This window comes from Schistocerca gregaria, chromosome 2 (assembly GCF_023897955.1).
Source record: "Schistocerca gregaria isolate iqSchGreg1 chromosome 2, iqSchGreg1.2, whole genome shotgun sequence".
Lineage (NCBI taxonomy): Eukaryota > Metazoa > Arthropoda > Insecta > Orthoptera > Acrididae > Schistocerca > Schistocerca gregaria.
In genome coordinates, this window is record NC_064921.1 from 700,124,408 (window position 1) to 700,150,529 (window position 26,122).

Here is a 26,122-nt window from a genome sequence, read left to right on the forward strand (position 1 = left end):
AGCTAATTTACTGAGATTTGTATCACCAAAATTTGCAATAACCCTAATAGCATATGTAGCTGAACTCAGACGTTTCTGCAGACCATCAATGTGTTGCTTCCAGTTTAACCTCTCATCAATGGACACACCTGAAAGTTTTGAAAATTCTACCTTAGCTACAGACTTCTGTTCAAAGTCTATATTTATCACTGGAGTTGTGCCATTTACTGTACGGAACTGTATATACTGTGTTTTATCAAAATTTAAAGAGAGTCCACTTGCTGAGAACCACTTAATAATTTTGTGAAAAACATCGTTTACAATTACATCACTTAGTTCTTGGTTTTTGGATGTTATTACTATACTTGTATCACCAGCAAAAAGAACTAACTTTGCATCTTCATCAATGTGGAATGGTAAGTCATTAATGCATGTGAATCCCACCACTGCAGAAAGAACTAACTTTGCATCTTCATCAACGTGGAATGGTACGTCATTAATGTATGTGAGTCCCACCACTGCAAATTAATAAGGAGCTTCACTCGCTGTAGGTCATACGTGGTCCCTGCTAAGTCCATTTTGTAACAATATGTTTTCTGAAAGAATGCATTCAGGAAAAATACAACAATCACACAAATTCTACTATTTATGACCTCACTCATTTCAAGTATGATAACCAAAATCACCCAATTGAAGATTGTTCTTTGTTTTTCAACCCATTCTGCCCAATACCCCCCCAATTATCTTTCAGTTATTCATGACATTATTTAGATTTTCATTGTAAGCCTGTCAATGTACATGCTTAATTTTTTTGTGGTATGTCTTGTTTATTTTAAGAAACAAGTCTTGTTATTCTGCCATGTTTCTCAAATGCTGAGAAGTCACTTGTTTTGAACTGTGCCATGGTAAATGTAAAGCCCTCCATATTACTTGTGGAAAAAAAACAAAAACACAAACAGGTAATCATGCAAGCTCCAACCAGTGTAGAAATAGGATATGGGTAGTAGGAGAGTTCCCAAACTCCAGACATATTGTTTAAAACAAATCATATTCCATCAGAATTGTTTTGGAAATAAAATGCAGCACAAAAATATTCGAAAGAACTTGAAATACAAACAACAATCACAATCACTGAATCTTATCCCTACTTTCGTCACACAACAGCAGCCTCTTACTGAGAAACCATCTCTTAAAAAGTTTCCCAGGTATGTGTTTTAGTAGCTACATGTTGACACAGAATGATGAAATGTATATATGTGGAAAAAAAAAGAATCATTCAAATAGTTTAAAATGGTCACAGTGATAACCTTAGGGGATTTGACACTGCACTGACTAACAGCAGCTAATCACATCAATTCTCATTCAAATAAACTTACTTGATTGTTATCACAACAAACACTATCAGATGGTATTTTAATACCCCATTAGGTAACAAGGACTAAACTGTAACAAGAAAATGATATGCCATAATACTAGAAACAAATAGGGCATGATCTTGACAGTCATGAATCGCAAACATAAACCAGTCACACAGTCTTCATACACAAGACATCTGCACACTATATATCACATCTCATAACTTTAAACAAGTAATGGAAATTTCCTCTCCCTCCCATTGCATCTTTTCTGCCCAAGGAAAACAGGCATAGTACAAGGAGGTGAAAACTTCACAAAATATGCAAACTTGGCATTTCAGCTAAAGTGGGGGGGGGGGGGGGGGGGGGGGGGGGGAGAATCGACTTATTTTACTCAGAGGAACTGTCCATAAAGGTTTCTCTAAATCCATAAACCTCATCACCTACCACATTATAAGAAACCAATTACAGTACAAATTCTCTCTACTGTCCACAGATATGTAGTCTAAGCATGACTGTATTTACAATAATCTTTTTCATTAATACCTCTGTCTGTACTCTCAGTAAAGCATCTGTCTGTATCTTTATTAATGCTTTTGTATGTATTTTCACCAATGGATGTAGGTTTCTTGACTTCAAAATTGGGACTGAAACCACTGCAATAGTGTGAAACTGGAATTAAAAATAAACATGATAATAGTAGCTGTATTAACTATTAGATTATTAACAGTAAGAATAAGAATAGTGATATCAGTAGTGGTATTATTAGGTCTTTTGTGATTAAGGCTTGCGTCTTCTGTATTGTTAAAACCATATCTAGACTTAACATGGTGCACTTACTTTATTTCACTCTGACAAAAATTCATTGTGTATTTGAACATTCATTCCACATAGACCTACATGTTACCAAAATTTTAAGAATCTGATAAACAACTAAACATTTACAGAATCATGCATTACTTTGTGTCAAAGGTGACAGATGGCTTTACAGTTTTGCATACCATATGGGTAATAACTAGTACTTGTATAAAATGATAACTAGCAGACTAGGTAAATTCTGGAATTTATAGTTAAAAGAACTATCAGCAACAAAGGATGGTGCAGGAATGCTAAAAAGTCAAATACAGTTACCGCAGCCAAGGTAATTCTCAATTCATTTTTTTAAAAATACCATACCACTACAAATATTCCACAAGGTATAAGAGCAGCATTTACTTCAAGTAACTGCTAATAAGGCTTTAATAAATATTATGATGTGAAACAGCCTTTTAATAGCTTATTACAATTGTTTGCTAAATGAAGAGTATCAACTGTCACACTACATAAATGATTACTTTATAAATGCTTTCACAAGTCAGGAGAAACATAAGTATTACACTCCTAAATATTTACATACTGCAAAGCCTTTAGCTGACACTTAATTCATCATTTAGTGACAGAGCGTTCCTGCCAAAGACTAAAAATCTCAGAAGGAAATACACCTATTTAAGAGTAATAACAGGCATAAAATTGAACATTGTCAACCCATATCACTTCTCTCAGCTTTCTCTAAAGTAATTGAGCTAGAGTAATGAAACAGAGAATCATCAAGTACTTAGATGACCATAATCTACTGAACAGTAATCAATATGGCCTTCTGAATGGTACAAATACGGATCACATAACTAATGAGGAGGTACTGCATAGAATTTGGGAGAAGAGGAATTTGTGGCACAACTTGACAAGAAGGGGTCGGTTGGTACAACACGTTCTCAGGCATCAAGGGATCATCAATTTAATATTGAAGGGAAATGCGGAGGGTAAAAATCATAGGAGGAGACCAAAATATGACTACACTAAACAAATTCAGAAGGATGTAGGTTACAGTAGTTACTTGGAGATGAAGAAGCTTGTACAGGATAGAGTAGCATGGATAGCTGCATCAAACCAGTCTCTGGACTGAAGACCACCACCACAACAATAACAACAACAACACCTGTTCTGGGAGTCACATCAATTCATTTTAGTTATAAAATCAGACTAGTATCTGATGCAAAGAAAGTTGAAATAGATGAATCACAGGGTAGTGTTTTGGCCCCGTTCTCTTCATTATATATGTAAATAACATTCAGACCGAAAAATGCAGCTAAGATTATGTTGTCTGAGATGACACTAGTTTCATACTGAGTAGTGATAAGAACTCTCTGTCCACAATAACTGCACATGTCCTTTGATTCATGGTTCGATGCCAATAGGATGACTCTTAATGTGAAGATAAAATTTGCTTCTCAGAAGGCGTCTGATTTTAATCTTGTCACAGAGCTCTCCTGGGGCCCATTGCAAGCCCCTAGGTGAAAGTTGTGTGTGATTACTGTTTACAAATGTGTGTTGCTGATCAGAGCTAAACATGGTGAACTGCAAACCAATACCAATTACCACAGTAATAATACTTGGAACTGAGGCGACCCTCCATGTAGAACAAGTAAAAGTAACTCACACTCAAAGAAATCTGAGCCATTTAGTGTCATTCTTCACAATCCACTGCCAACACCCATTAAGATTTTGGAGAAGGAAACAGCTTTTACAACAGGATTAACATAATGTCAATAAGTGTTTCTATAATGTACGTGAATGTGTTAGCATTTAGTATTCAAAGGCCCTTGTTTATTGTTGAGTACTTCTTTTCAATCTGTTGACTGATGTACCATCTGTGCTGTGTCTGTCTCTGCAAAAATATATTTCTACTGTTGGCTTTGTTTGTTCCAGATACAGTGCAATACACACTCTCAGAGAAGGCATCTGGCACAAGATTGGTTGTGATGTATATTGTGGCAGCAAGTGTTCATGTGTTACACTTTTCAGCACGGTTTATAATCATCCATGTGGTTTCTTAACTCCCCTCCCCCCCCCCCCCCCCCCACTCAGAAGTGCAAGGTAACAAAGTATCATTCTTTTGTGTGTTGTAATATCTTTGAAGACTACGTAGATGTGATTCTCTTTTTTAATCATGAACCGAGCAAGATGGACTTGTAATTGGGAGAAGCTGGTTTTATATCCAGTCTGGACATCTTTACTTGAGTTTCTGATGGTTTTCTCAAACTGCTATAAAGTGAGTGCTGGAATAGTTCCACTTATTAGCCCAAGGTCGACTTCCTGCCCTTTCCTTACCTAGTCCTGTGCTATTTTGTTAATGTTTTAAATATGTGTTTATTATTTATGTATGGTATATGACATGTCCAACTTTGTTGCAGTGAATGGTGCAAGAACAAATAAAATAATTAATCAAATGTGAATACACGGAATATCAAACAAAATAAATGTTACATCTAGTGTATTGCTCTTTTGGTGGTATGTTCTGAATGACAATTGTAGACAGTGATTATCCTACAATTTTAATTTTCTTCGCATTTATATATTATCTATTTGTTCTAATGTATTTCTTGATGTGTTTCATACCATTATCAAAATGATCCATGGACAAAGTAATGGATAGAAATAAACAGCGCATAATGCTTCTTTTTTTTTTTTTTTTTTTTTTTTTTTACATTTGACAGTGAAAGTTTCTTTCCTGGGACAAAGTAAATCACAAACTTTGCACCAAGTTGGACAATAACTTACAAAAATGTTGTCCTCTAGAGGATATAATTTCTAAACGGCTTGAGGATCGCACTATCACATGAAACTTCAATAACGAAAGTATATTAATTTAATATCAATTATATGTATACGTTGTTTAAAAATTCTGTGAGCTGTCAACAGTCTTGGGCATTTTATTATACTACCAGTAATGACAGTTCATTATTTAGTTGACAACGCTTATGTTTTAAGCCTGAATATTTGGAACTGGACAATCAATACTAGCAATATTTAAAGGATGACAAATTAAAAAAATGAGGGTGGTATACAAAAACTTTACAAATTAAACACCTCTATTGACATGTCATGAAAATGCTGTAACTACTACTTACACTTTATCAGCCGCTAATATTGCAAATAAATGGACAGTCAAAGCTAATGAACATTTGAATAAAATACACTTCACATATTTTAAATAAAAGCAGTATGTCATTAAGACTGGTTGACAAAAACACACCTTGGTTCATTTGATTTGAAGAATTTCCTTGGGGTTCCGCCATATTGAAATTTTTGATTACTGTCCTCAGCAAAAATAAATACGAAATTTCCGCCACTTTAAGACACTTTCTCTCGTACTTTCAATAAAAGAAAGTGCTCTCCCCCAATAATAAAAACCATCTGTTTTAGGTATATAACAACAACTCCTATTCAGCCTAGGACCTTAGCGAGCGAATATCTTCGCGCACCTGCTTTCCACTTATAAAGTTTACTGACACATTTACCTTACTGTTCGAAGAACTCGCACAGAACTACATTTTATTAAACTTTCACTCATTGTTAACGTTTTTTTAACTGTAGATGTGTAGTTTATCTTCACCACCCTTTCAGTTCGTAATGCAGAATTCATTGATTAACAGGCATCACAAATTCCTTTGCAGAAATGTTTACATGCTGTGGCGTTTTGTCTGTGCCATCAAGACCCTTGAAATGCAGCAAAGAGTTTAGCTGTGACGCGTAGAGTGATGTCTGGATGGTGAAGTTTGTTTTCGATTTGAACGAGTGTATATTTTCGTATGAATACTACGAAGGTTGGAGATTAAACAGACAAATATGCTATTGTGTAAAGTGTTCGAAACGTATGCTGGAACAATAAATGTCATTAACAACAGTGTCAGGTATCTGTCTGATATATTTACTGGCAAGAGAAGCAACTTAAATTACGAATAATAATTATAACAATCAGTGTCGTTTCATATTTTCATAATTTCCAGCACTTTTTGCACATATCTGTATTCTGTGGATTTTTTCTTGAGCCATCTTTCCAAAAGCACAAATGAACTCTTCTTTAAACTGCCTAATCGTTTCCTCAAGGTAGCGCGAATCATTTTCACTCACACTAGCTGACAGCCTCCTCCTCCGACTGGTCATTGTACACAATCAGATCTAGGCTTGAAGACATCCAGTGGTTTACATAGCTTTTTTGCATTTGGGGGGGGGGGGGGGGGGATGAGGGAGAACAAATTTTATACCGTTAACACTTCGGAGCCGAAGAACGCCTCGGATGAAGTGAAATAGTAAACTCCCTCGATCAGAAATCCTGGCATGTGGGAGAAGAGATTCCTCAAAGCAATCTATAAACGTTTACATGTACACCCATACGTTTGAAGTATGACTGTATGAAGCCTCGCCAGCACAGCATGGCTTGTTGCAGTGCGTGTTCTATCCAAAACTTCTGAATATGCTCATCTCTTTAGATATATTACATAGGAATGTAGCAAGGCACCAGCAGCTGACTGTCTGCAGCTCGTGGACTCATGGTTACTGCAAAAGTCTGCCTTTAGATATGGGACCCCAGGTTTGATACCTGTCCAGTTTGAAGATTTTCTTCACTTGGTGACTTGATATTTGTGTTGTCCTAATCATTTCATCCCATATTCTTCATCATGCTAGGTGTGAAATAGAGAGACTTGCACCAAGTGGCCAAACAACCTCAGACATGTCTTCCAGCCATTTATGCCATACACTCATTTAATTTTTATCAGCATCTGACGTATGTGTAATGAAAGATGATGTAAACTTGTTGTACATATATTCAGGGCACTTCATACCACATCTATTGATTACACTTAGACAAGTTGCTTGGGTCAGATTTCAGCCGTCGTCTGTTATGGATCAGCAGAGCAGCAAATTATATATTTAGCTTTTTCTGTGTTCTGGTTGTAGCGTATCTCTTAAAATTCCACATGTGTTTCTCTATTTAAGAGGTTTTTGTAACTGTGAACTGTAGATTCAGGCAGTCTATAACACAGTTGTCATTCAGTTGTTTGTTTTGGGAAACCAGCAACCATTCATTCCACCATAGTCAGTCAGGTTCTAGCTGTCACCTATTATGCATCAGCAGAGCAGCTAGTTATGTATTTAGCTTTTTCTGTATTTTCTTCATAGTTTAATTTTTAAATTCTATGTATGTTTTTGATTCAGGCAGTCAGTAGCACATAAGTCATCACTTTTGAACAGCCAGTACACAACTCAGTAAAGAGTCAGTCTCTATTGGTGACACCTCAGGACGATAGCAAGTTGCATATTTAGGTTTCTCTGTGTGATTTTGTAGTTTACTTCTGCTGCAATGGATAGGATGTGTGCAGACACAGGAAGAGCTGCCCGCAGTTCACGAACAATTGAATGCGGTTTTGTCTATGACCACCTGTCTTCAGGATGCTGCCTCGGGTTGTAGCAGTGGTGCAGAATTTGGTGCATTGCTTAGGACATCTCATGTGTTTTTTGTTTCACCCTGCTGAGCCACCTCATAGTGTGCCCGACACAGTGGATCTTGCCCTGGCACGAGGGAGGAATGATTTGCCAGTTGGCTTATGTCAGCATCATTGATGCCAGTCACTGGGGTTGTGGGGCATCCTCAGCTCATATGGACAGCTGGCACTAGTGGATCTGCATTATTAGGTGGAGAATTGCAGGATTCCCCTCCTTGATTGGTCAGTGGAGCATTAATACTTGTGGTTACACATTGTCTCCCCCTCCCGGAAGTACTCTGATGAACACTCACTAGTTGACTCACAGATAGCACAATCACATAATCAGATCACATTAAGAATAAAGACAAATCGACTTGTCAAAATTTTTGGAACAGATAGCTGGCTGAAACTCGAGACAGGGTGCTGTGAAATATTTAGCAAGTCATGTAAATCAGAAAGTAAGTTCAGATACCATAGGAGGGGGAGTGTCCATTGCAGTCAACAAAAATGTTGTCTCTGTTGAGGCTGAATGTTAATGTGGCTGTGAAGTTATCTGGACACATGTAACAGGTCTAGAATGTTGGGTTTTTTTAATCAGTCACCTGATTCCACTGACAGCTTTAAATTAGGCATTGAACCACAGACTATGGGCACTAATGTGGAATTAACCAGATCATGCAATATTATTAGTTGGAGGCAACTTTAGCCTACTAAGTAGAGACTGGGAAGTCTGTGGATTTGTTGCATTTAGTACAGACAGGTAGTCTTGTGAAGTGTTTTTGAACACATTTTCCGAAAGATGCTTTGAGCAGCTAGTCTGAGAGACCACATGCAATGGAAATATTTTAGACCTTGTAGCTGCAAATAGTGCCTACAATTTAAAACTCCTCCCAACAATGGGGGTGCTCACCATTTATCAACTACTTTCAGTCATGAACATCTTTTGTATGCTATGGTACATATTTAAGGGGATGATACCTCTCGTTCAAGGAATGGGATGTATCACTACATATCCCTCCACTAAGAGAAAGATGTTGTGACAAAACATTCAACTTTAATTAATCAGTCTGAATGAAATGCTCCCTTATCTAGTCAAGAAACTTGAGTATTTGGGGGAAGGTTTAGTCAGTACACTAGATCATAAATTAAATGTTTCTAAAAACGAAATTCATACTCAAATGATTCAAAAATGCAAACTTGTATGTAATGAAATTCAAGAAAATGTTAGGGAAATTCATACTGATGAAGATAGTTTGTGAGAATTTGCAGTAACTGAGTGTAAACTTGTAAAGGATCAGGTTTCAGATGTGCAAAATTGTATTGCCCTTCTGTGTGTCAGCCTTGTACAGCAGCAGAGTTGCATCGTCAGGATGCCGGCAGCTGACTCAGCGGTCTGCGTCCCTGCCGACTCAGCGCCGCTCGGTGTGAGCCGCAGGTGGCCAGCTGTGTGCTTCTCGTGGGCGTTGCTAAGATCATGACGACAACAAGCATCCACGATCCGGCATCCAAATCTTCGGCCCTCTCCTCGGGATACCTCTGGCGTGTGTTGGAAGTCAGGATGACTGCCCGCAGTAGCGAGCCGTGGAGTGGCCCGCCGCTGGCTGGCTACAGATCCCGCGTTGGCCTCAGAGGGTCAAACCAGTGACCCGCCATGAACTGGAATGCTGGCGCCCCATCTGCTGCTGGGTGTAGCTCGTGGTGTTACACGCCCCGCTGTCCAGGAGAGCTGCCACACTTGAATGAATCTCGTTAGAAACCTGCACCTATTTATACGCAGCTGTGCACCTCTGTTTTGCTGTATGCGTCACATACTCATAACATGCTAGGTTGGCCAGTGGGTCCCTTCTGCCTGTGATTTGCGAGATGCAAAACCGCTACATTTACTCTTAACCTGAATCAAAAACATACATAGAATTTAAAAATTAAACTACGAATAAAATACATAAAAAGCTAAATACATAACTAGCTGCTCTGCTGATGCATAATAGGTGACAGCTAGAACCTGACTGACTATGGTGGAACGAATGGTTGCTGGTTTCCCAAAACAAACAACTGAATGGCAATTGTGTTATAGACTGCCTGAATCTACACCTCACAGTTACAAAAACCTCTTAAATAGAAAAAACACATGTGGAATTTTAAGAGATACACTACAACCAGAACACAGAGGCCCTGTGGCCTCCATTCTGCATCACAACCGCTGGTAGCATAACTTACTGTCAACAGGCCCGTGCCTGGCTGTAACTTGTGTGCTCCAAAATATTGCACCAAAACTGACTTTTCATATCCAAAACGGTAGTGCCACTACAACATCACAGACTACAAATGACTTCACATGCCCAACCAAGGTGTCATATGTCACATGCTCCAGTAAGTTCTTCGAAGTTACCACTCTCAATTCAAAATTTTCGCAGTACACACATAAACAGACTTCTCTAGATGGGTGTGGAACTACCCAATCTGGTCATAGTGCATAAAATTTTGATCTTTCAATATGTGAAGTTGTATAGTTGCTCTTATAAATGGCAAAAGTTTCTTTAATACTGCGAGTCATTGACATCTTCACTTTCACAACTTTTTGACCTTCAACTGTTACAGGTATAGTGTCTTTTTTGTTGGCACTCTGGCGAGAACAGTCCCATTTATCTTCCAGATAAAAATTACTTCACTATTTGAACTTGAGCTCCTTTTCACTGTAGGATGCACAGTATTCAAGAAATGAATTAATTTTGTGAAAAATTCCTGGCAGGAGGTACAAGAGTGCTTTGTTTCATTTTCTTCCGAAGATGGAATTTCTAATTTAAAGAGTGTGATCTGTTTTGCTGTAATGTATTCATCCATACCTTTAGTAATCTCTCTGCACTTTCGTGATGCTTAGAGCATATGACTTGAATTCACTGACCGTGGTTTCCCAACAGTACTAACACCTACCTCTGTAGTTGACTGATTCAGTGTATTTAATTCTTCCTCTATTGATGCAAAATCTGCAGCATCTGCACCATGGGAGGCTTCACCTTGTTAAGATACTGTCATTGTTGTTATGTGAGAACATTTAGAACACAAAAAGTCGTCACTGGAAGCATCTTCACTTTGAAACAGAGTTTGCAAATGAGAACGCTTATTCCTAACCTGAACGAAGTCTCTTATTTTGTTTGTCATATATATCACTCTTTTATGGATATACAAATAGTCAGCACACTTCACTGTCCGGTCACCCCAGTCAGAAGACATTTCAAACAGTCCTTTTCACAAAACACACTGCAACTGTGTCAGCTGGCAAATTCCCCACAAAACACAGAACTCACTAGATGCTCTCAGATTTCTTAGGAGCATCTTCAGTAAACAAATTAGTAATTAGCTACAACACAGAAATCCGCAATGAACAACAAAGAAAATGGAACAAAGTGTAAGAAATAACTGCAACAAAGAAAATGAAAAGAAATAACTGCAACAAAGAAAGTGATAAGGAATAACTGCAACAAAGACAATAGAAATAAACATTGCAACAAAGAAATTAGTAAGAAACGACTTCAGTGAAGTCATACATTACCCCAGAAAGTTAAAAAAATGATTTTTTAAAATAAAACCTGTTCAACTTAAAAGTGGAAGCTCTACTTTACAGAGACTACAGTACTACATAGTACTAATCAACGGAGAAAAAAAATGTAACTTTTCTGGATTGGCATTTCTTTTTCTGTAAATTATAAAAAAAAAATTCAAAACAGTAAAAAAATTGACAGATATGTCCAAATGGAGGATACCATTATAATCGTAAAGCAATTATCTTTCTAATTAAAAAAACTCTAACAAAAGATCTAGAACTGAAACAGAGATACATCATTTTAAAATTTATAATATCTGAGACTATGAAGATAACTCTCCTGTCTGAACTGATACAGATTGTGCCCCTTCAGTAAACCTTTCTGATATTTAAATCTATATTCATTGTTAACAAATGTGTTTTCTTCTGAAACACTTTTCCTGATATTGCAAGTTTATTTTTTATATTCCCTCTATTTTGGCCACCACCAGTTATGTTACTGCCCAAATAGCAAAACCTGTCTACTGCCTTTAGTGTGTCTTGCTCTGATCTGATTCTCTTAGCATCGGCTGATTTTCCTCCTTTTCAAGACACAATTTATTCCATTCAGCTGCTCTTCCAATCTCTTTGCAGTCTCCAACAGAATTACAATGTCATCAGAAAATTTCAAAGTTTTTATTTCTTTTCCCTGATATTTACTTCATACACAAATTTTTCTTTGGTTTCTTCTTTTACTTGCACAATGTACAGATTGAATAACATCAGGCATAGACTACAATTCTGTCTCACTTCTTACTCAACCACTGCTTCCCTTTTATGGCCTTCGACTCCTATATTGCCATCTAGTTTCTGTACAAGATGTAGGTAGCCTTCCACACCATATAATTCACCCCAGCTACCTTCAGAGTTTCAAAGAGTGTATTCCAGTCAACATTGTCAAAAGCTTTCCTTAAATCTACAAGTGCTGATCTTCCCTGAGGTCAGCTTTACCATTTTTTCCATTCTTCTGAAAGAATTTGTAATATATTTTGTGACCATGACTTATTAAACAGATAGTTTGGTAATATTCACACCTGTCAGCCTTGTTTTCTTCACAATTGGAATTATTACATTCTGCTTTGCCTGCCTCACACGTCTTTCACACCAAGTGGAATAGTTTTGCATGGCTGGTTCTCCCAAGGAAGTCAGTAGTTCTGACATAATACTGTCTACTCCAGAGATCTTTTTTCAACTTAGATCTACCATTGCTCCGTGAATTTTTTTTTTTTTTTTTTCTATCTTTCTCATTCTTGTCTAGTGATGGCTTTCCATCAGAGCTCTTGATATTCATACACTGCTCCTCTTTTCTCCGAAGTCCTCTTTAGTTTTCCCACAGCTGAAATCTATCTTTCCCCAAGAGATACATATTTCTATAGCCTTACATTTGTCCTCTAGCAACTCGTGTGCAGCCATTTCACAATTCTGTCAATCTCATTTTTTTAGACTTTTGTATTCCTTTTTGCACACTTATTTTGCTACATTTTTATGTTTTCTCCTTTCATCTGTTAAATTCAATATCTGCTGTGATATTCACAGATTTCTTCTAGAGCTTGTCTTTTTATCTATTTGATCCTGTGCTGATTTCACTATTTCGTCTCTCATTGCTACCCATTCATCTTCTACTATATTCCTTTCCCCTCTTACAGTCAGTTGCTCCCTCTGAGACTCTCAACCACCTCAGATTTTTTCAAAGTTCCAGATCCAATCTCCTTAATTTCCTACCTTTTTGCAATTTATTCAGTTTTAATCTGCAGTTCATGACCACTAAATTGTAGTAGGAGACAACCGTCCAAACAGTATCACAATAAAATGACATGAACTTATGACATAGAAATCTGGGACATTTAAGTCCTGATATAATTGAAGCTTTACAGAACAATATGAACAGTTTCATTATATAGGGTGTATACAAAGTCCAGAATACTTTCAATTATTTATTGCACAAGAACTAAACATTGTACAGATGTCATACATATTGCATTTTGAAGAGAAACTCTGAAAGTTTTTTTTAAAAAAACATTCGATATGCAAACCATGAGTGACCCTGCAGACGTCAATACGGTAATTGAATTCTTGCCGTACCCATCCCAGCATGGCATCGTCGACTGTGGCAATCGCTTCCTGTATTCTCTTCCGGAGCACATCACGTGGTAGAGGCCGTACATACACCAGATCTTTAATGTGTCGCCACAGAAAAAAGTCACACAAAGTGAGATCTTGCGATCGGCGAGGCTGTCCCCTTCTGTAGCACAGCCGATCCATTGACGCAGCAGCTCCATGTTCAGGTACCCACAAACTTCACGATGAAAATGGGGTAGAGCCCCATCCTGCTGAAAGATGAATGGAGAGTCCAATAGCATTTGAGACACTAGCCATTGGTGCAACATGTCCAGGCAGGAATATCCAGTGACAGTGCTCTCAGCAAAGAAGAGTGGCCCGTACAGTTTTCGGTGTGACAAGGCACAAAAAACATTTACCTTTGAGGGATAGCTCTCAAATTCAGTGCATCTGTGTGGATGCTTTGTACCCCAGATTCGACAATTATGCCTGTTCACTTTCCCATTAGTGTGAAAAGTGGCTTCGTCACTAAAAATTAAGCGATCAACAATGCCATCCTCATTCAATTGTTGCAACTGCAAACAAAACTGAAATGTGTATCTTTGTCTTCATCATTGAGCTACTGCACTAGCTCCCATTTGAATGGTTTCATAGACAGCTTCTGTCATGGACTCCTTATGAATGTCTCTCATACACACTCCACATTCACTTCACTCACACTGGGACGTCCGCTTCTCTTTGCTAGGCCCAAGCAACCCATCGTAACGAATTTGTTGTGTCAGTGCTAAATGGCCTTCCTTGTTTGTGGCTTCTTGCCGTACTTGGTTCTAAACATCTCTTGAACTCCAACACACACAGAAAACTCACTCCGCATCTGAACTCACCATGTTTGTGACTAGTGCTGACTATCGGGATATTACCAAACTATGTTGTGACTGTATACATGGGGGGGGGGGGGGGCGACTTTCAGGGTTTCTCTTCAAAATGACTTATGTATGATAATCTGTACAATGTTTGGGTCTTGTGGAATAAATAATTGAAAGTGTTCCTGGACACCCTGTACATGTCATGTGTTGATTATTAGAAAGGTAAACAGACAAGACTGCCTTTTCAGCATTCTGAATTCAGAGCAAAAAGTATTCTTGAATTGATACAATCTGACTTGTGTGGATCAATGCAAACAATGCCACTTGGAGGTACTAGACAGTTTCTGACACTACTAGACTACTAGATGACAATTCAATATAAATATTTTTGTATACACTTAGTGAAAAAAAATCAAGTACCTGAAATTATCAGAGACTTCAAGAAGGTGGTGGGAAAACAGACTGGTAGTAAAATTTTTATATTGTTTGTTGACAAAGAGAAGGATATGTAAACAAATAGCACATGTAGTAAAAATATTCAATAATCATTTCTTAAATGTAATAGAAAGCACAGGGATAAACAGCTCAAGAGAAAATCACAGTAGTATGTGGAAAAAGTAACTCTCATAGAATTCAGTCATATGGACTATCACCTACTTCTCCTTTTGAAATTAAGAAAATTATACATTCTCTTAAAAATGAAAGCATATCTGGGTTTTACAGTGTTTCCAAAAGACTGCTAAAGATTTCTTCCCGTATAATAAGCCCAGTCTTGTGGGAAATATGTTATGCATCACGAACTCAAGACAGTTTTTCCAGGGAGACTGATGGTATATATCAGTTAAGAATCAGTTGTTAAGAACCTCTGTAAAAAAGGTGATAAAAGAGATGTCAATAACTACCAACTTGTTTCACTGCTTATGTCATTTTCCTAAATTTTTGAGAAGGTTGTGTGTTCTAGAATAATGTCTAATGTCACCTTAGCAACAATAACAACCTCAACAAATCTCACTTTGGGCTTCAGAAGGGTTGCTCACCTGAGAATGCATTTTACGTGTTCACTCACCAAATTTTACAAGCATTAAACAATAATATAGCATCAGTTGGTATTTTCTGTGATTTTTCTAAGGCATTTGACAATGTGAATCACAGTACTCTCCTAGATAAAGTGAAGTTTTATGGGATTGATGCTCTAGCCAACCAATGAATAATGTCATATCTAACCAAAAGAATGCAGAAAGTTTTATTTAGTAATTCAGCCAATATAATCTGGGAACATAATTCTGACTGGGGAGAAATCACGTCTGAGTTTCCCCAAGGCTCAATCTTTGGACCACTGTCGTACCTCACATATGTTAATGATCTTCCAACTAATATACAAAAGCAGAACGAATGACACTAGCACCAAACATACATACAGAAACAATGTTCTTAAAAGTATGATTGAGTTGTTTTTCACTAATTATGTCACCCTCAATTTTAAAACAACACAACATATTCAGTTCTGTTCATCTGGGAGTCTACACCAATGATAAGTGTAACACATGGTGAGGCATTAATAAATAGAATGGAAATTTAAAAATTCTTACATGTCCATATTGATGAGAATTTAAACTGGAAAAAGAGCAATTTCAAACTTCTAAAACATCTTAGTTCAGCCACATTTACACTTACAATCATTGCAAATCTTGGAGGAAGACAAATCAGTAAGTTGACATATTTTGCATATTTTCAGTCAGTAATGTTATATATAATGTTCTGGAGTAACTCATCTTTAAGAAAGAAAGTATGCATTGCCCAGAAACACGCTGTAAGAATAATATATGGCACTAGCCTGCAGCCATTTTGTAGACATCTATTTAAGGAGTTGAGCATTCTGTCTACTGCTTCACAGTATACTTATTCCTCTAGAGAGGATTTTTGTATGGTACAAAAATTGGCAATTGGCACTAAACAAAGAAAAGTGCGAGGTCATCCACATGGGTACCAAGAGAAATTCAATAAATTTTGGATATACGATAAATCACACACATCTAAGGGCTGTCAATTCAACTAAATACCTAGGAATTACAATTATGAGCAACATAATTGGAAAGACCACATAGATAATATTGTGGGGAGGGCGAAACAAAGGCTGCACTTTGTTGGCAGAACACTTAGAAGATGAGACAAACTCACTAAAGAGACAGCCTACATTACACTTGTCTGTCCTCTGCTGGAATATTGCTTTGCGGTGTGGGATCCTTACCAGGTAAGATTGACGGAGGACATTGAAAAAGTGCAAAGAATGGCAGGTCGTTTCATGTTATCGTGCAAAAGGAGTGAGAGTGTCACTGATATGATACGCGAGTTGGAGTGGCAGTTACTGAAACAAAGGCGTTTTGTTTTTTTTTTGCGGCGTGATCTATTTATGGAATTTCAATCACCAACTTTCTCTTCCAAAAGCGAAAATATTTTGTTGACACCCACCTACGTAGGGAGAAAAGATCATCACAATAAAATAAGAGAAATCAGAGCTCGAACGGGAAGATTTAGGTGTTCCTTTTTCCCATGCGCCATTCGAGAGTGGAATGGTAGAGAAGTAGTATGAAAATGATTCAATGAACCCTCTGTGAGACACTTAAGTGTGAACTGCAGAGTAACCATGTAGATATAGACGAAGTTTGTTGTAAATAACCTACTACGGTTCAAAATGAACAATGATGTATATAATTACAATAACAGAAGGAAAATGACATTCATTACTCCACATTAAGGTTGCGTTAAGCACAAAAAGGGGTACTTGATGCTGCAACAAAAAGTTTTGATCACTTACCCAGTGATATAAAATGTCTGACAGACAGCAGGCTAAAATTTGAAAACAAACTGAAAAAGTTTCTACTTGACACCTCTTTGTATTCTGTAGCAGAATTCCTACTATGGTAATGTGTAAAAGGTGGTGGGTAGAAATTACAAATTCACATATTTATATTAAAATAAAATTAAAAAAAGCCTTAGAAAGATTCAGTATTTAACCACATTTCCAAATTAATTAGCAGTGTGTGTGTGTGTAATATGACTTGTCCCACATCATTATCATTTATCATGCAGAATGATCCATGTAACATGAAACTAAATTGGAACTATCAAACTTTTTAAATAATGAAGAAATAAGATATCCAACAACTGTACCTTACACATAGAAACAAAATGGAGTGACAGAAATATAAAAAAAATTCAAACAGAAAGTTTGTGAAAACCTTAAAAGGGATGACACCAGAGTTAGTCAATTATTTGTGTGTTCCATGGACCATTATTGCGACTTCTCAGTGGGATTTGGAGTGAGTAGAATTTTCAATTACATTACGCTTTGTTAGTGAAAAATAAGGCAACGTGCTGACCATTTGTATAGGCCTAGCTGTTTTTCTTTCCCCAATTGAAATCAAGTATGTTGTGCTCAGCTGGATGGTCAGTTTTGTTTTTGGCCACATTTTGACTGCTTTCAGACATGTCCCTGCCTCCGTGGGGTAGGATAATCCTATGTCTGGACTGGAGTAGGAAGTCCTGGCTGGGTGGAATGGGCATGTCTTGCACCTGGATCTCCGACAAGGAAATGATCTCTGTGACAAGGGGTTGATAGTGGCCTGATGCTGAGTGATGGATACTATAACTATAAATCATTTCTCTTCCTAGTACTGATCAAAAGTGCCCGGACACCTATTAGTGGAAATTAATATGGGGTATGTCCACTCTAACTGTGCAGGGTAGCCACGTGGTCTGGGGCTCCTTGCCACGGTTCGCGCGTCTCTCCTAGTCGGAGGTTCGAGTCCTCCCTCGGACATGTGTGTGTGTGTGTGTGTGTGTGTGTGTGTGTGTGTGTGTGTGTGTGTGTTTTGTCATTAGCGTAAGTTAGTTAATCTTAGATTAAGTAGTGTGTACGGCTAAGGACCGATGACCTCAGCAATTTGGTCCCATAGTAACTTACCGCCACATGTTATGTCCACCCTTTGCCTTTATGACAACTTGAACTCTGCTGGAGATGCTTTCAGTGAGGTGTCGTGATTTCTATGGAGGAATGGCAGCCTATTCTTCTTAAAGAGCTGAAACTAGAGAAGGTAGGCACTGAGGCCTGAAGCGCAGTTAGCTTTCCAATTCATCCAAAGGTGTTCAGTTGGGTTCAATTCGGAGCACTCAGCTGACCAGGCCATTTGAAGAATGTTATTGTCTACAAATCATAACTTCATAGACACTTGTTCATGCCAGGGTGCATTGTCTACAAACTGTTGCTCATTTTACTAAGGTTTGAAGCTCCTCTTGATGATGTTCCATGTTTGTGATTTAAAATTGGGTTGTTTTAAAAATCAGCCTTATGCAAACACAATTTGTTTATTTTTACATTTACCCAGACGTGTTTCCACACCTATGTGTCATCTTCTCTGGGTCAAATTCTTATTTCATTAAAGTACAATATGAGACTTATAATAATTTAACTGTTGTAGACCTAAGAATTACAGTATATTCAGTTTGCTTTGTTTTGTTTAGACACTCAACTTTAATTACATCGCTAAATGAAATGCACTATTAAACACCAATTTTTTGCGCTCTTTTTTTGTCGTTTTCTTGACAGCATGTCACCTGCAAATTAGACATGAAGAAAATTAATGCGTATTTATCAGGAACTGTTTCGTGGTTAGAGGTTATGTGTGTTTCGGTACTTACATTTTCATCGTGTTGCATGTCTTGTTGATGTCTCGATCAATGGATATTCAGGGCACTGTTTCCACACACTTTTTCACACTGAATAACCATTGACTGAGAAACCATCCAGACATGCAACAGGACAAAAAAATGTAAATACAGAAACGCATGTAACCACTACCCACGAAACAGTTCTTAATAAATATGCATTAATTGTCTTCATAGCTAGTTTGCAGATGACATGCTGTCAAAAAAGTATGGAAAAGAGCACAAAAAACTGGTGTATAATAATGCAGTTCATTTAGCAATGTAATTGTACGATGAGCATCTGAACAAAACAAAGCAAATTGCACATATTGTAATTCTTAGGGATACAACAGTTAATTATTATAAATCTCATAGTGTACTTTACAGAAATAGGGATTTGACCCACAGAAGATGACACAAAGGTATCAAAACATGTCTGGGTAAATACAAAAATAAATGAATTGTGTTTGCGTAAGACTGTTTTTCAAAACAACCCAAACTGTTCCTGTACTAAATGCAGTACACAATGCTGTAACATGTCTTCATATCCCTCCACATTCAGCATTTTCTTAAGCACAATAGGGGAACCACATCCTAAGCACATGGAACATCCCCAAACCATAACAATAACACCATCTCATCTGTACATACATGATACCAGATAACATTCCAGGCATTCACCTAATCTAAAACCTTCCATCAAACTGTCTCACTCTACTCCACCTCAAGCGTCGCTTAACATTGACTATAGAAGTGTATGTGTGAGGAGCTGCCTGACTACTGTACCTTTCTTCTTTTTAACTCCCTGCACAGAATTATTGTGCTTGTTGGACTGCTGGTAGTACTTTGGAGCTGGCCGTCGCTACAGTCTGGCACCGCGTGACCGCTACAGTCGCAGGTTCGCATCCTGCCTCAGGTATGGATGTGTGTGATGTCCTTAGGTTAGTTAGGCTTAAGTGGTTCTAAGTTCTAGGGGACTGATGACCTCAGATGTTAAGTCCCAAAGTGCTCAGAGCCAGTACTTTGGAAATCAGTTGGAATTGGAATTGATTTCTTGCAATTTTTTATACTCACACTCCACGATGCTCAATGGTTCTCGTCTTATCAGAGCTGTAGTTGTTCCTTCACCTTTCCAATTCACAGTAACATTACCAACAGTCAACTTGAGCAGTTTTAGAGTGGTTAAAACATTTCTGATGCATTTGTTACTCAGGTGACACCAAATCATTAGTCAGTATTCAATGTTGATATAGTTGCAACTAGAATATTAAGCTAAATAAAACAGTCTTAAATTTGCACATTAATAGATGTACAAAAGGTCTATGTATTTGTTAGAAGTTGAAAGTGATAAATTAATTGTTGAAATTTATATTGGCAACATGCTGATTTTAAGTTATAACCCACAAGAGAAGGGAAGTGACAAAAAGAAACTCAAAGAGAGATTTAAACTGAAAGAGCAAGAAGTATCACATTGCTTGTGCATAGAAACACATTTTACGTCATTGAATTATAACAATCTTCAGTTAGGTGATTATGTAGCCATGAGAGTTGCTTCATCTAGATTTGAGTGAGTTTCTGCTCTGTTGGACTTTGTTCCTTTATAACCTGAGCCGATTCTATTTTTCTCTAAGAAATTGATGTCTGGTATCAGTATGTTTGGTGTGTGTCTCGTGACCAAGTTGAAGTAAAGATCTTGTTTTCATTTGCAATAATTGATACAGTTGCTGTAGGCTATTTCTGCTGCTCCAAGAAATTGCACCTGCTTGTAATTTAATCATAAATCCAGTGGCTGATTTTCTACCCCCTGTGTCTCCAGCCTAATTTTCAGCACTAGACAGTGACAGTTTCAATCTTAAGTCCTTTCATGTATCACAGGATTCTTTCAGTTACTTGTCAATGCAGTATTCGTGGATTATTGTTGAAATGACTTATAGCTGCAATTGCATATGCAAATTTTGTGGATGATTGTTCATACATTCCCTGCTTACAGTTCGTCTTAAGGAATATTTCTCATGACTGTTCTCTCTTCATCTGTCTTGGATCACAGGTCATGTCTGAGTATGAAATTGTTGTTCAGAGTTTGTCAACTTTGGAGTACAATTCTTCATGTTGCATTTATCAAGTATTCATTCTATATAAAGACGGATTCATCTACAGTACTCCCTTTTGTGGTTCTGATTCTCAAACAATTCAATACTACCAGATTTTTGAATGTAAATTGTAGTTTGAGTTTCTTTTTGTCACTTCCCTTCTCTTGTGGGTTATTACTTAAAATCAACATGTTGCCAACATACACTGCAAAAATGAACGATTATTCTTCTAACAATGGAAAATCCAGGATGGAATGTAACAATATTATGAAAAAGAAATTTGCTACTCATCGCATAGTAGAGATGCTGAGTCACAGATAGGCACAATAAAAATGCTATCACAAATAAAGCTTTCGGCCAATAAGGCTTTTGTCAAAAATAGACTACAGACACATATCGAAGCACGTGCACGCATGTGCACGTGCGCATGCGCGTGCGCACACACACACACACACACACACACACACACACACACACACACACACAAACTGCAGTCTCCGGCAACTGTAGCCATACTGTGAGCAGCAGCCAGGCTGGTGCTGCTGCTTATATTATGGCTACAGTTGCCTGAGACTGCAATTGTATGTGCAAGTTGCATTGTTTGTGCGTTTGGGGGGGGGGGGTCTATTTTTGATGAAGGCGTTATGGGCCAAAAGCTTTATTTCTGACAGTCTTCTTGTTGCACCTTTCTGCGACTCAACATCTCCGTTGTATGGTGAGTAGCAACTTTCCTTTTCATAATAATGTTACTTGTTCTTCTAATGAAATAAAATGTTGTGTGACGAGGGCCTCCCGTCGGGTAGACCGCTCGCCTGGTGCAAGTCTTTCGATTTGACGCCACTTCGGCAACTTTCGCGTCAATGGGGATGAAATGATGATGATTAGGACAACACAACACCCAGTCCTTGAGCGGAGAAAATCTCTGACCCAGCCGGTAATCGAACCCGGGCCCTTAGGATTGACAGTCCGTCGCGCCGACCACTCAGCTACCAGGAACGGGCTGTTCTTCTAATAAATATATGAAGCTGTTGTACATCTATTAATGTTCATGTTTAAGTCGGTTCTACATAGTTTAATATTCCAGTTGCAACGGCGTTGTTTTAACTATTTATCGTCCATGTTTTACTTCCCTACATGGCTACACTCCATACAAATACTTTTAGAAATGACTTCCTGACACTTAAATCTATACTCGATGTTAACAAATTTCTCTTCTTCAGAAACGCTTTCCTTGCCATTGCCAGTCTACATTTTATATCCTCTCTACTTCGACCATCATCAGTTATTTTGCTCCCCAAATAGCACAACTCCTTTACTACTTTAAGTGTCTCATTTCCTAATCTAATTCCCTCAGCATCACCAGACTTAATTCGACTACATTCCATTATCCTCATTTTGCTTTTGTTGATGTTCATCTTATATCCTCCTTTCAAGAGACTATCCATTTCGTTCAACTGCTCCCCCAAGTCCTTTGCTGTCTCTGACAGAATTACGATGTCATCGGTGAACCTCATCATTTTTATTTCTTCTCCATGAATTTTAATACCTACTCCAAATTTTTCTTTTGTTTCCTTTACTGCTTGCTCAATATACAGATTGAATAACATCGGGGAGAGACTGCAACCCTGTCTCACTCCCTTCCCAACCACTGCTTCCCTTTCATGTCCCTCGACTCTTATAACTGCCATCTGGTTTCTGTACAAATTGTAAATAGCCTTCAGAATTTGAAAGAGAGTATTCCAGTTAACATTGTCAAAAGCTTTCTCTAAGTCTACAAATGCTAGAAACGTAGGTTTGCCCTTCCTTAATCTAGCTCCTAAGATAAGTCGTAGGGTCAGTATTGCCTCACGTGTTCCAACATTTATACGGAATCCAAACTGATCTTCCCCGAGGTCGGCTTCTACTAGTTTTTCCATTCGTCAGTAAAGAATTCGCGTTAGTATTTTGCAGCTGTGACTTATTAAACTGATAGTTCGGTAATTTTCACATCTTGACCTGCTTTCTTTGGTATTGGAATTATTATATTCTTCTTGAAGTCTGAGGGTAGTTTGCCTGTCTCATACATCTTGCTCACCAGATGGTAGAGTTTTGTCAGGACTGGCTCTCCCAAGGCCGTCGAGTCGAGGGACATGAAAGGGAATTAGTGGTTGGGAAGGGAGTGAGACAGGGTTGCAGTCTCTCCCCGATGTTATTCAATCTGTATATAGAGCAAGCAGTGAAGGAAACAAATGAAAAATTCGGAGTAGGTATTAAAATCCATGGAGAAGAAATAAAAATGTTGAGGTTCGCCAGTGACATCGTAATTTTGTCAGAGACAGCAAAGGACTTGGGGGAGCAGTTGAACGGAATGGATAGTGTCTTGAAAGGAGGATATAAGATGAACATCAACAAAAGCAAAACGAGGATAATGGAATGTAGTCGAATAAAGTCGGGTGATGCTGAGGGAATTAGATTGGGAAATGAGACAATTAAAGTAGTAAAGGAGTTTTGCTATTTGGGGAGCAAAATAACTGATGATGGTCGAAGTAGAGAGGATATAAAATGTAGACTGGCAATGGCAAGGAAAGTGTTTCTGGAGAAGAGAAATTTGTTAACATCGAGTATAGATTTAAGTGTCAGGAAGTCATTTCTGAAAGTATTTGTATGGAGTGTAGCCATGTATGGAAGTAAAACATGGACGATAACTAGTTTGGACCAGAAGAGAATAGAAGCTTTCGAAATATGGTGCTACAGAAGAATGCTGAAGATTAGATGGGTAGATCACATAACTAATGAGGAAGTATTGAATAGGATTGGAGAGAAGCGAAGTTCGTGGCACAACGTGACCAGAAGAAGGGATCGGTTTGTAGGACATGTTCTGAGGCATCAAGGGATCACCAGTTTAGTATTGGAGGGCAGCGTGGAGGGTAAAAATCGTAGAGGGAGACCAAGAGATGAATACGCTAAGCAGATTCAGAAGGATGTAGGTTGCGGTAGGTACTGGGAGATGAAGAAACTTGCACAAGATAGAGTAGCATGGAGAGCTGCATCAAACCAGTCTCAGGACTGAAGACCACAACAACAGCCACCTGGATGCATACAAACTTCATGCACGGGTTTTCATTTACTGTGTGCCATTGATTGTGCTGCTTTTTGAGCTGTGAATCATAGTGTTAATATTAGTAGAGGCATTCAAAAGCCTTGTGTAAATGTTTTAATGAGATTTGATGCCCATTCGACATAAATTTGATTAGTCATTTACAATAATAATAATATATCACACACAAATATAGAAAATAGAGGATGATTATTTTTAAATTGAACTCCAAATAGCAGACAACACAAACGAAAAGACTGGCAAGGAGAGCAAATTAAAATTCACTCCTGCAACAACTACACTGAGCAAAGCAACACAGAGTAAAACACTAGAGATTCAGTCAAATTAGGGAGGACATAACTTTGATTTCCTGATCAGATGGGTATTCCGTGGTTTTCTTTACATTGCTTTAGGAAATTGCTGTGATTATTCCTTTGAAAGGGATATGGCCGATTTGCTTCCTCAAATCAAGATTGTGATCAGTCTTTAGCTAACTCATGGCATATCTTTTCTGCCTGCAATAGCAGCATCTCAGGTACAGATGTTCTGTAATTTTGTATGTTGCTGAACAAGCCAATCTTTATTTGTTTTTATATCCATGTAGGGTTTTCAAATCAATTTTTATTTGTTTTTATCCACATGTAGGGTTTTGAAATCTAACCTTGTTGGTGGTGAAATCAAATGTGTTTCCACACATCACCATTCAAACACATTGTTAAAACCATTTTAGCAATTAGTTTTTATTCTGTCATTTTGTGTGTATTTTTTTTTTTTTTTTTTTTTTTTTTTTTTTTTTTTTTTTTTTTTTTTTAAATGAGTGTATTCATGTCTTCCAGATGCTGTAATGTTGTGAAACAAGCATCGTTTAGTTCATACGCACCATATTTTATTGACCCTGTATTTAAGCAGAATGAACAGAATAGATTAATAGAAGAAGGAGAAGCCCAGAAGCTCTCACATTTACCTGTGAAAGCCGCCCTAAATGATCAGACTTCGTCTGTTTTTCATGATGATATTGTCAGGTAAATAAACAACATTTTTCACTGTATATTTATTAATTTAATCTGTTGTGAATACATTATTGCATTATGATTTGCAGGAAATTTACAAATCATGTTATGAAATCGGGACGGAAAGCTTTAGCCCGAGAGCTGGTACAAAAGGTATGTAAAAATTTGGAAGAATTCGACTTTGTGTTTATTAAAAGAATGCAAATTTAGAGTTTATTAACTAAATGGTAATATAACAGCTCTTTCTAGCATTTGCATGAAATAATTTTTTTCTCCAAGGAGGTCATATATTGCCCTGTCATGTTGTGACTGATTTTGCTCTCTGCAAGCTAACAATTAATTCAATCAGCGGTCAGAGTAAACTTATAATTTCAACTTAATTTTGAATACTGTTCATCACTGTGCATCATACATGACCAAGACAAACTTAGGCTTGTCCAGCTGTGTGCATTACTGTAGAACATCCTACCAACATATACAGAGGTTAGGAACACCAACACCATTTCCCTGATATAAACACATCATTTCTAGTGATTGTTTTGTGGCTTACCTACAGTAAAACCCCTACTGAAACTATCTACTCTGTCACTTGTTTTGTAATCTCTGTAGAATGATCTCTCCTGTAAGTATAATGGGGGCAGTCAAATGAAAATGCAACTAATTCGGGGGGGGGGGGGGGGGGGTTAGGGAGGAATTAGAGTAAACTGCTCAAGCTGCCAGAGGTGTCTTCTGAAACTTGTCAGTGCTCCACTTGTATTCTGCTCACCACCTTATGAGACATGGACTGATGATGATCTAGATAGGATAAAAACCATTTACCATTACATGAGACTTTTAATAAAAATAGTGATCAAGACTGATTGTTATTTCAGATTATCTAATCAAGTCAGTGCTTTGCCAATACTGTTTTCAAAAATTATATTTCAAAAGTAATCACCATTGTGAGACAAGATGGTCAATGCCTTCACATAAAAATGTTTACGATTGCCTACACAACCCTGTTTGCAGTCAGGTGACCATCTCTTCATCCAAATCAAATTGACAGCCATCAATATCTTTCTTCAAGAGTCCAGATATATGGAAATTACATGGTCAAGGA

The 26,122-nt window shown here is 37.7% G+C and overlaps 2 protein-coding genes across 5 annotated transcripts in view; one reads left to right on the forward strand and one right to left on the reverse strand.

The window, feature by feature from the left end:
* The window catches only part of LOC126334789 (dual specificity mitogen-activated protein kinase kinase 4-like), a 123,672-nt gene extending 117,885 nt beyond the window's left edge, over positions 1-5,787 (reverse strand). For 2 of the 4 annotated variants that reach the window (XM_049997413.1, XM_049997411.1), the window contains exon 1: positions 5,407-5,490. In XM_049997413.1, coding sequence (XP_049853370.1) covers positions 5,407-5,449 — 43 coding nt within the window. In that variant the 5' untranslated portion in view covers positions 5,450-5,490. Of the gene's footprint in view, positions 1-1,880; positions 2,007-5,406 lie in introns of all 4 variants that reach the window. The other 2 variants (XM_049997410.1, XM_049997412.1) reach the window with 2 other exon arrangements.
* A 192-nt stretch (positions 5,788-5,979) lies between these two features.
* The window catches only part of LOC126334792 (28S ribosomal protein S7, mitochondrial), a 72,208-nt gene continuing 52,065 nt past the window's right edge, over positions 5,980-26,122 (forward strand). The window contains exons 1-3 of the mRNA XM_049997418.1: positions 5,980-6,064; positions 24,850-25,035; positions 25,113-25,176. Of these exons, the coding sequence (XP_049853375.1) occupies positions 6,000-6,064; positions 24,850-25,035; positions 25,113-25,176 (315 nt within the window). The 5' untranslated portion in view covers positions 5,980-5,999. The remainder of the gene's footprint in view (positions 6,065-24,849; positions 25,036-25,112; positions 25,177-26,122) is intronic.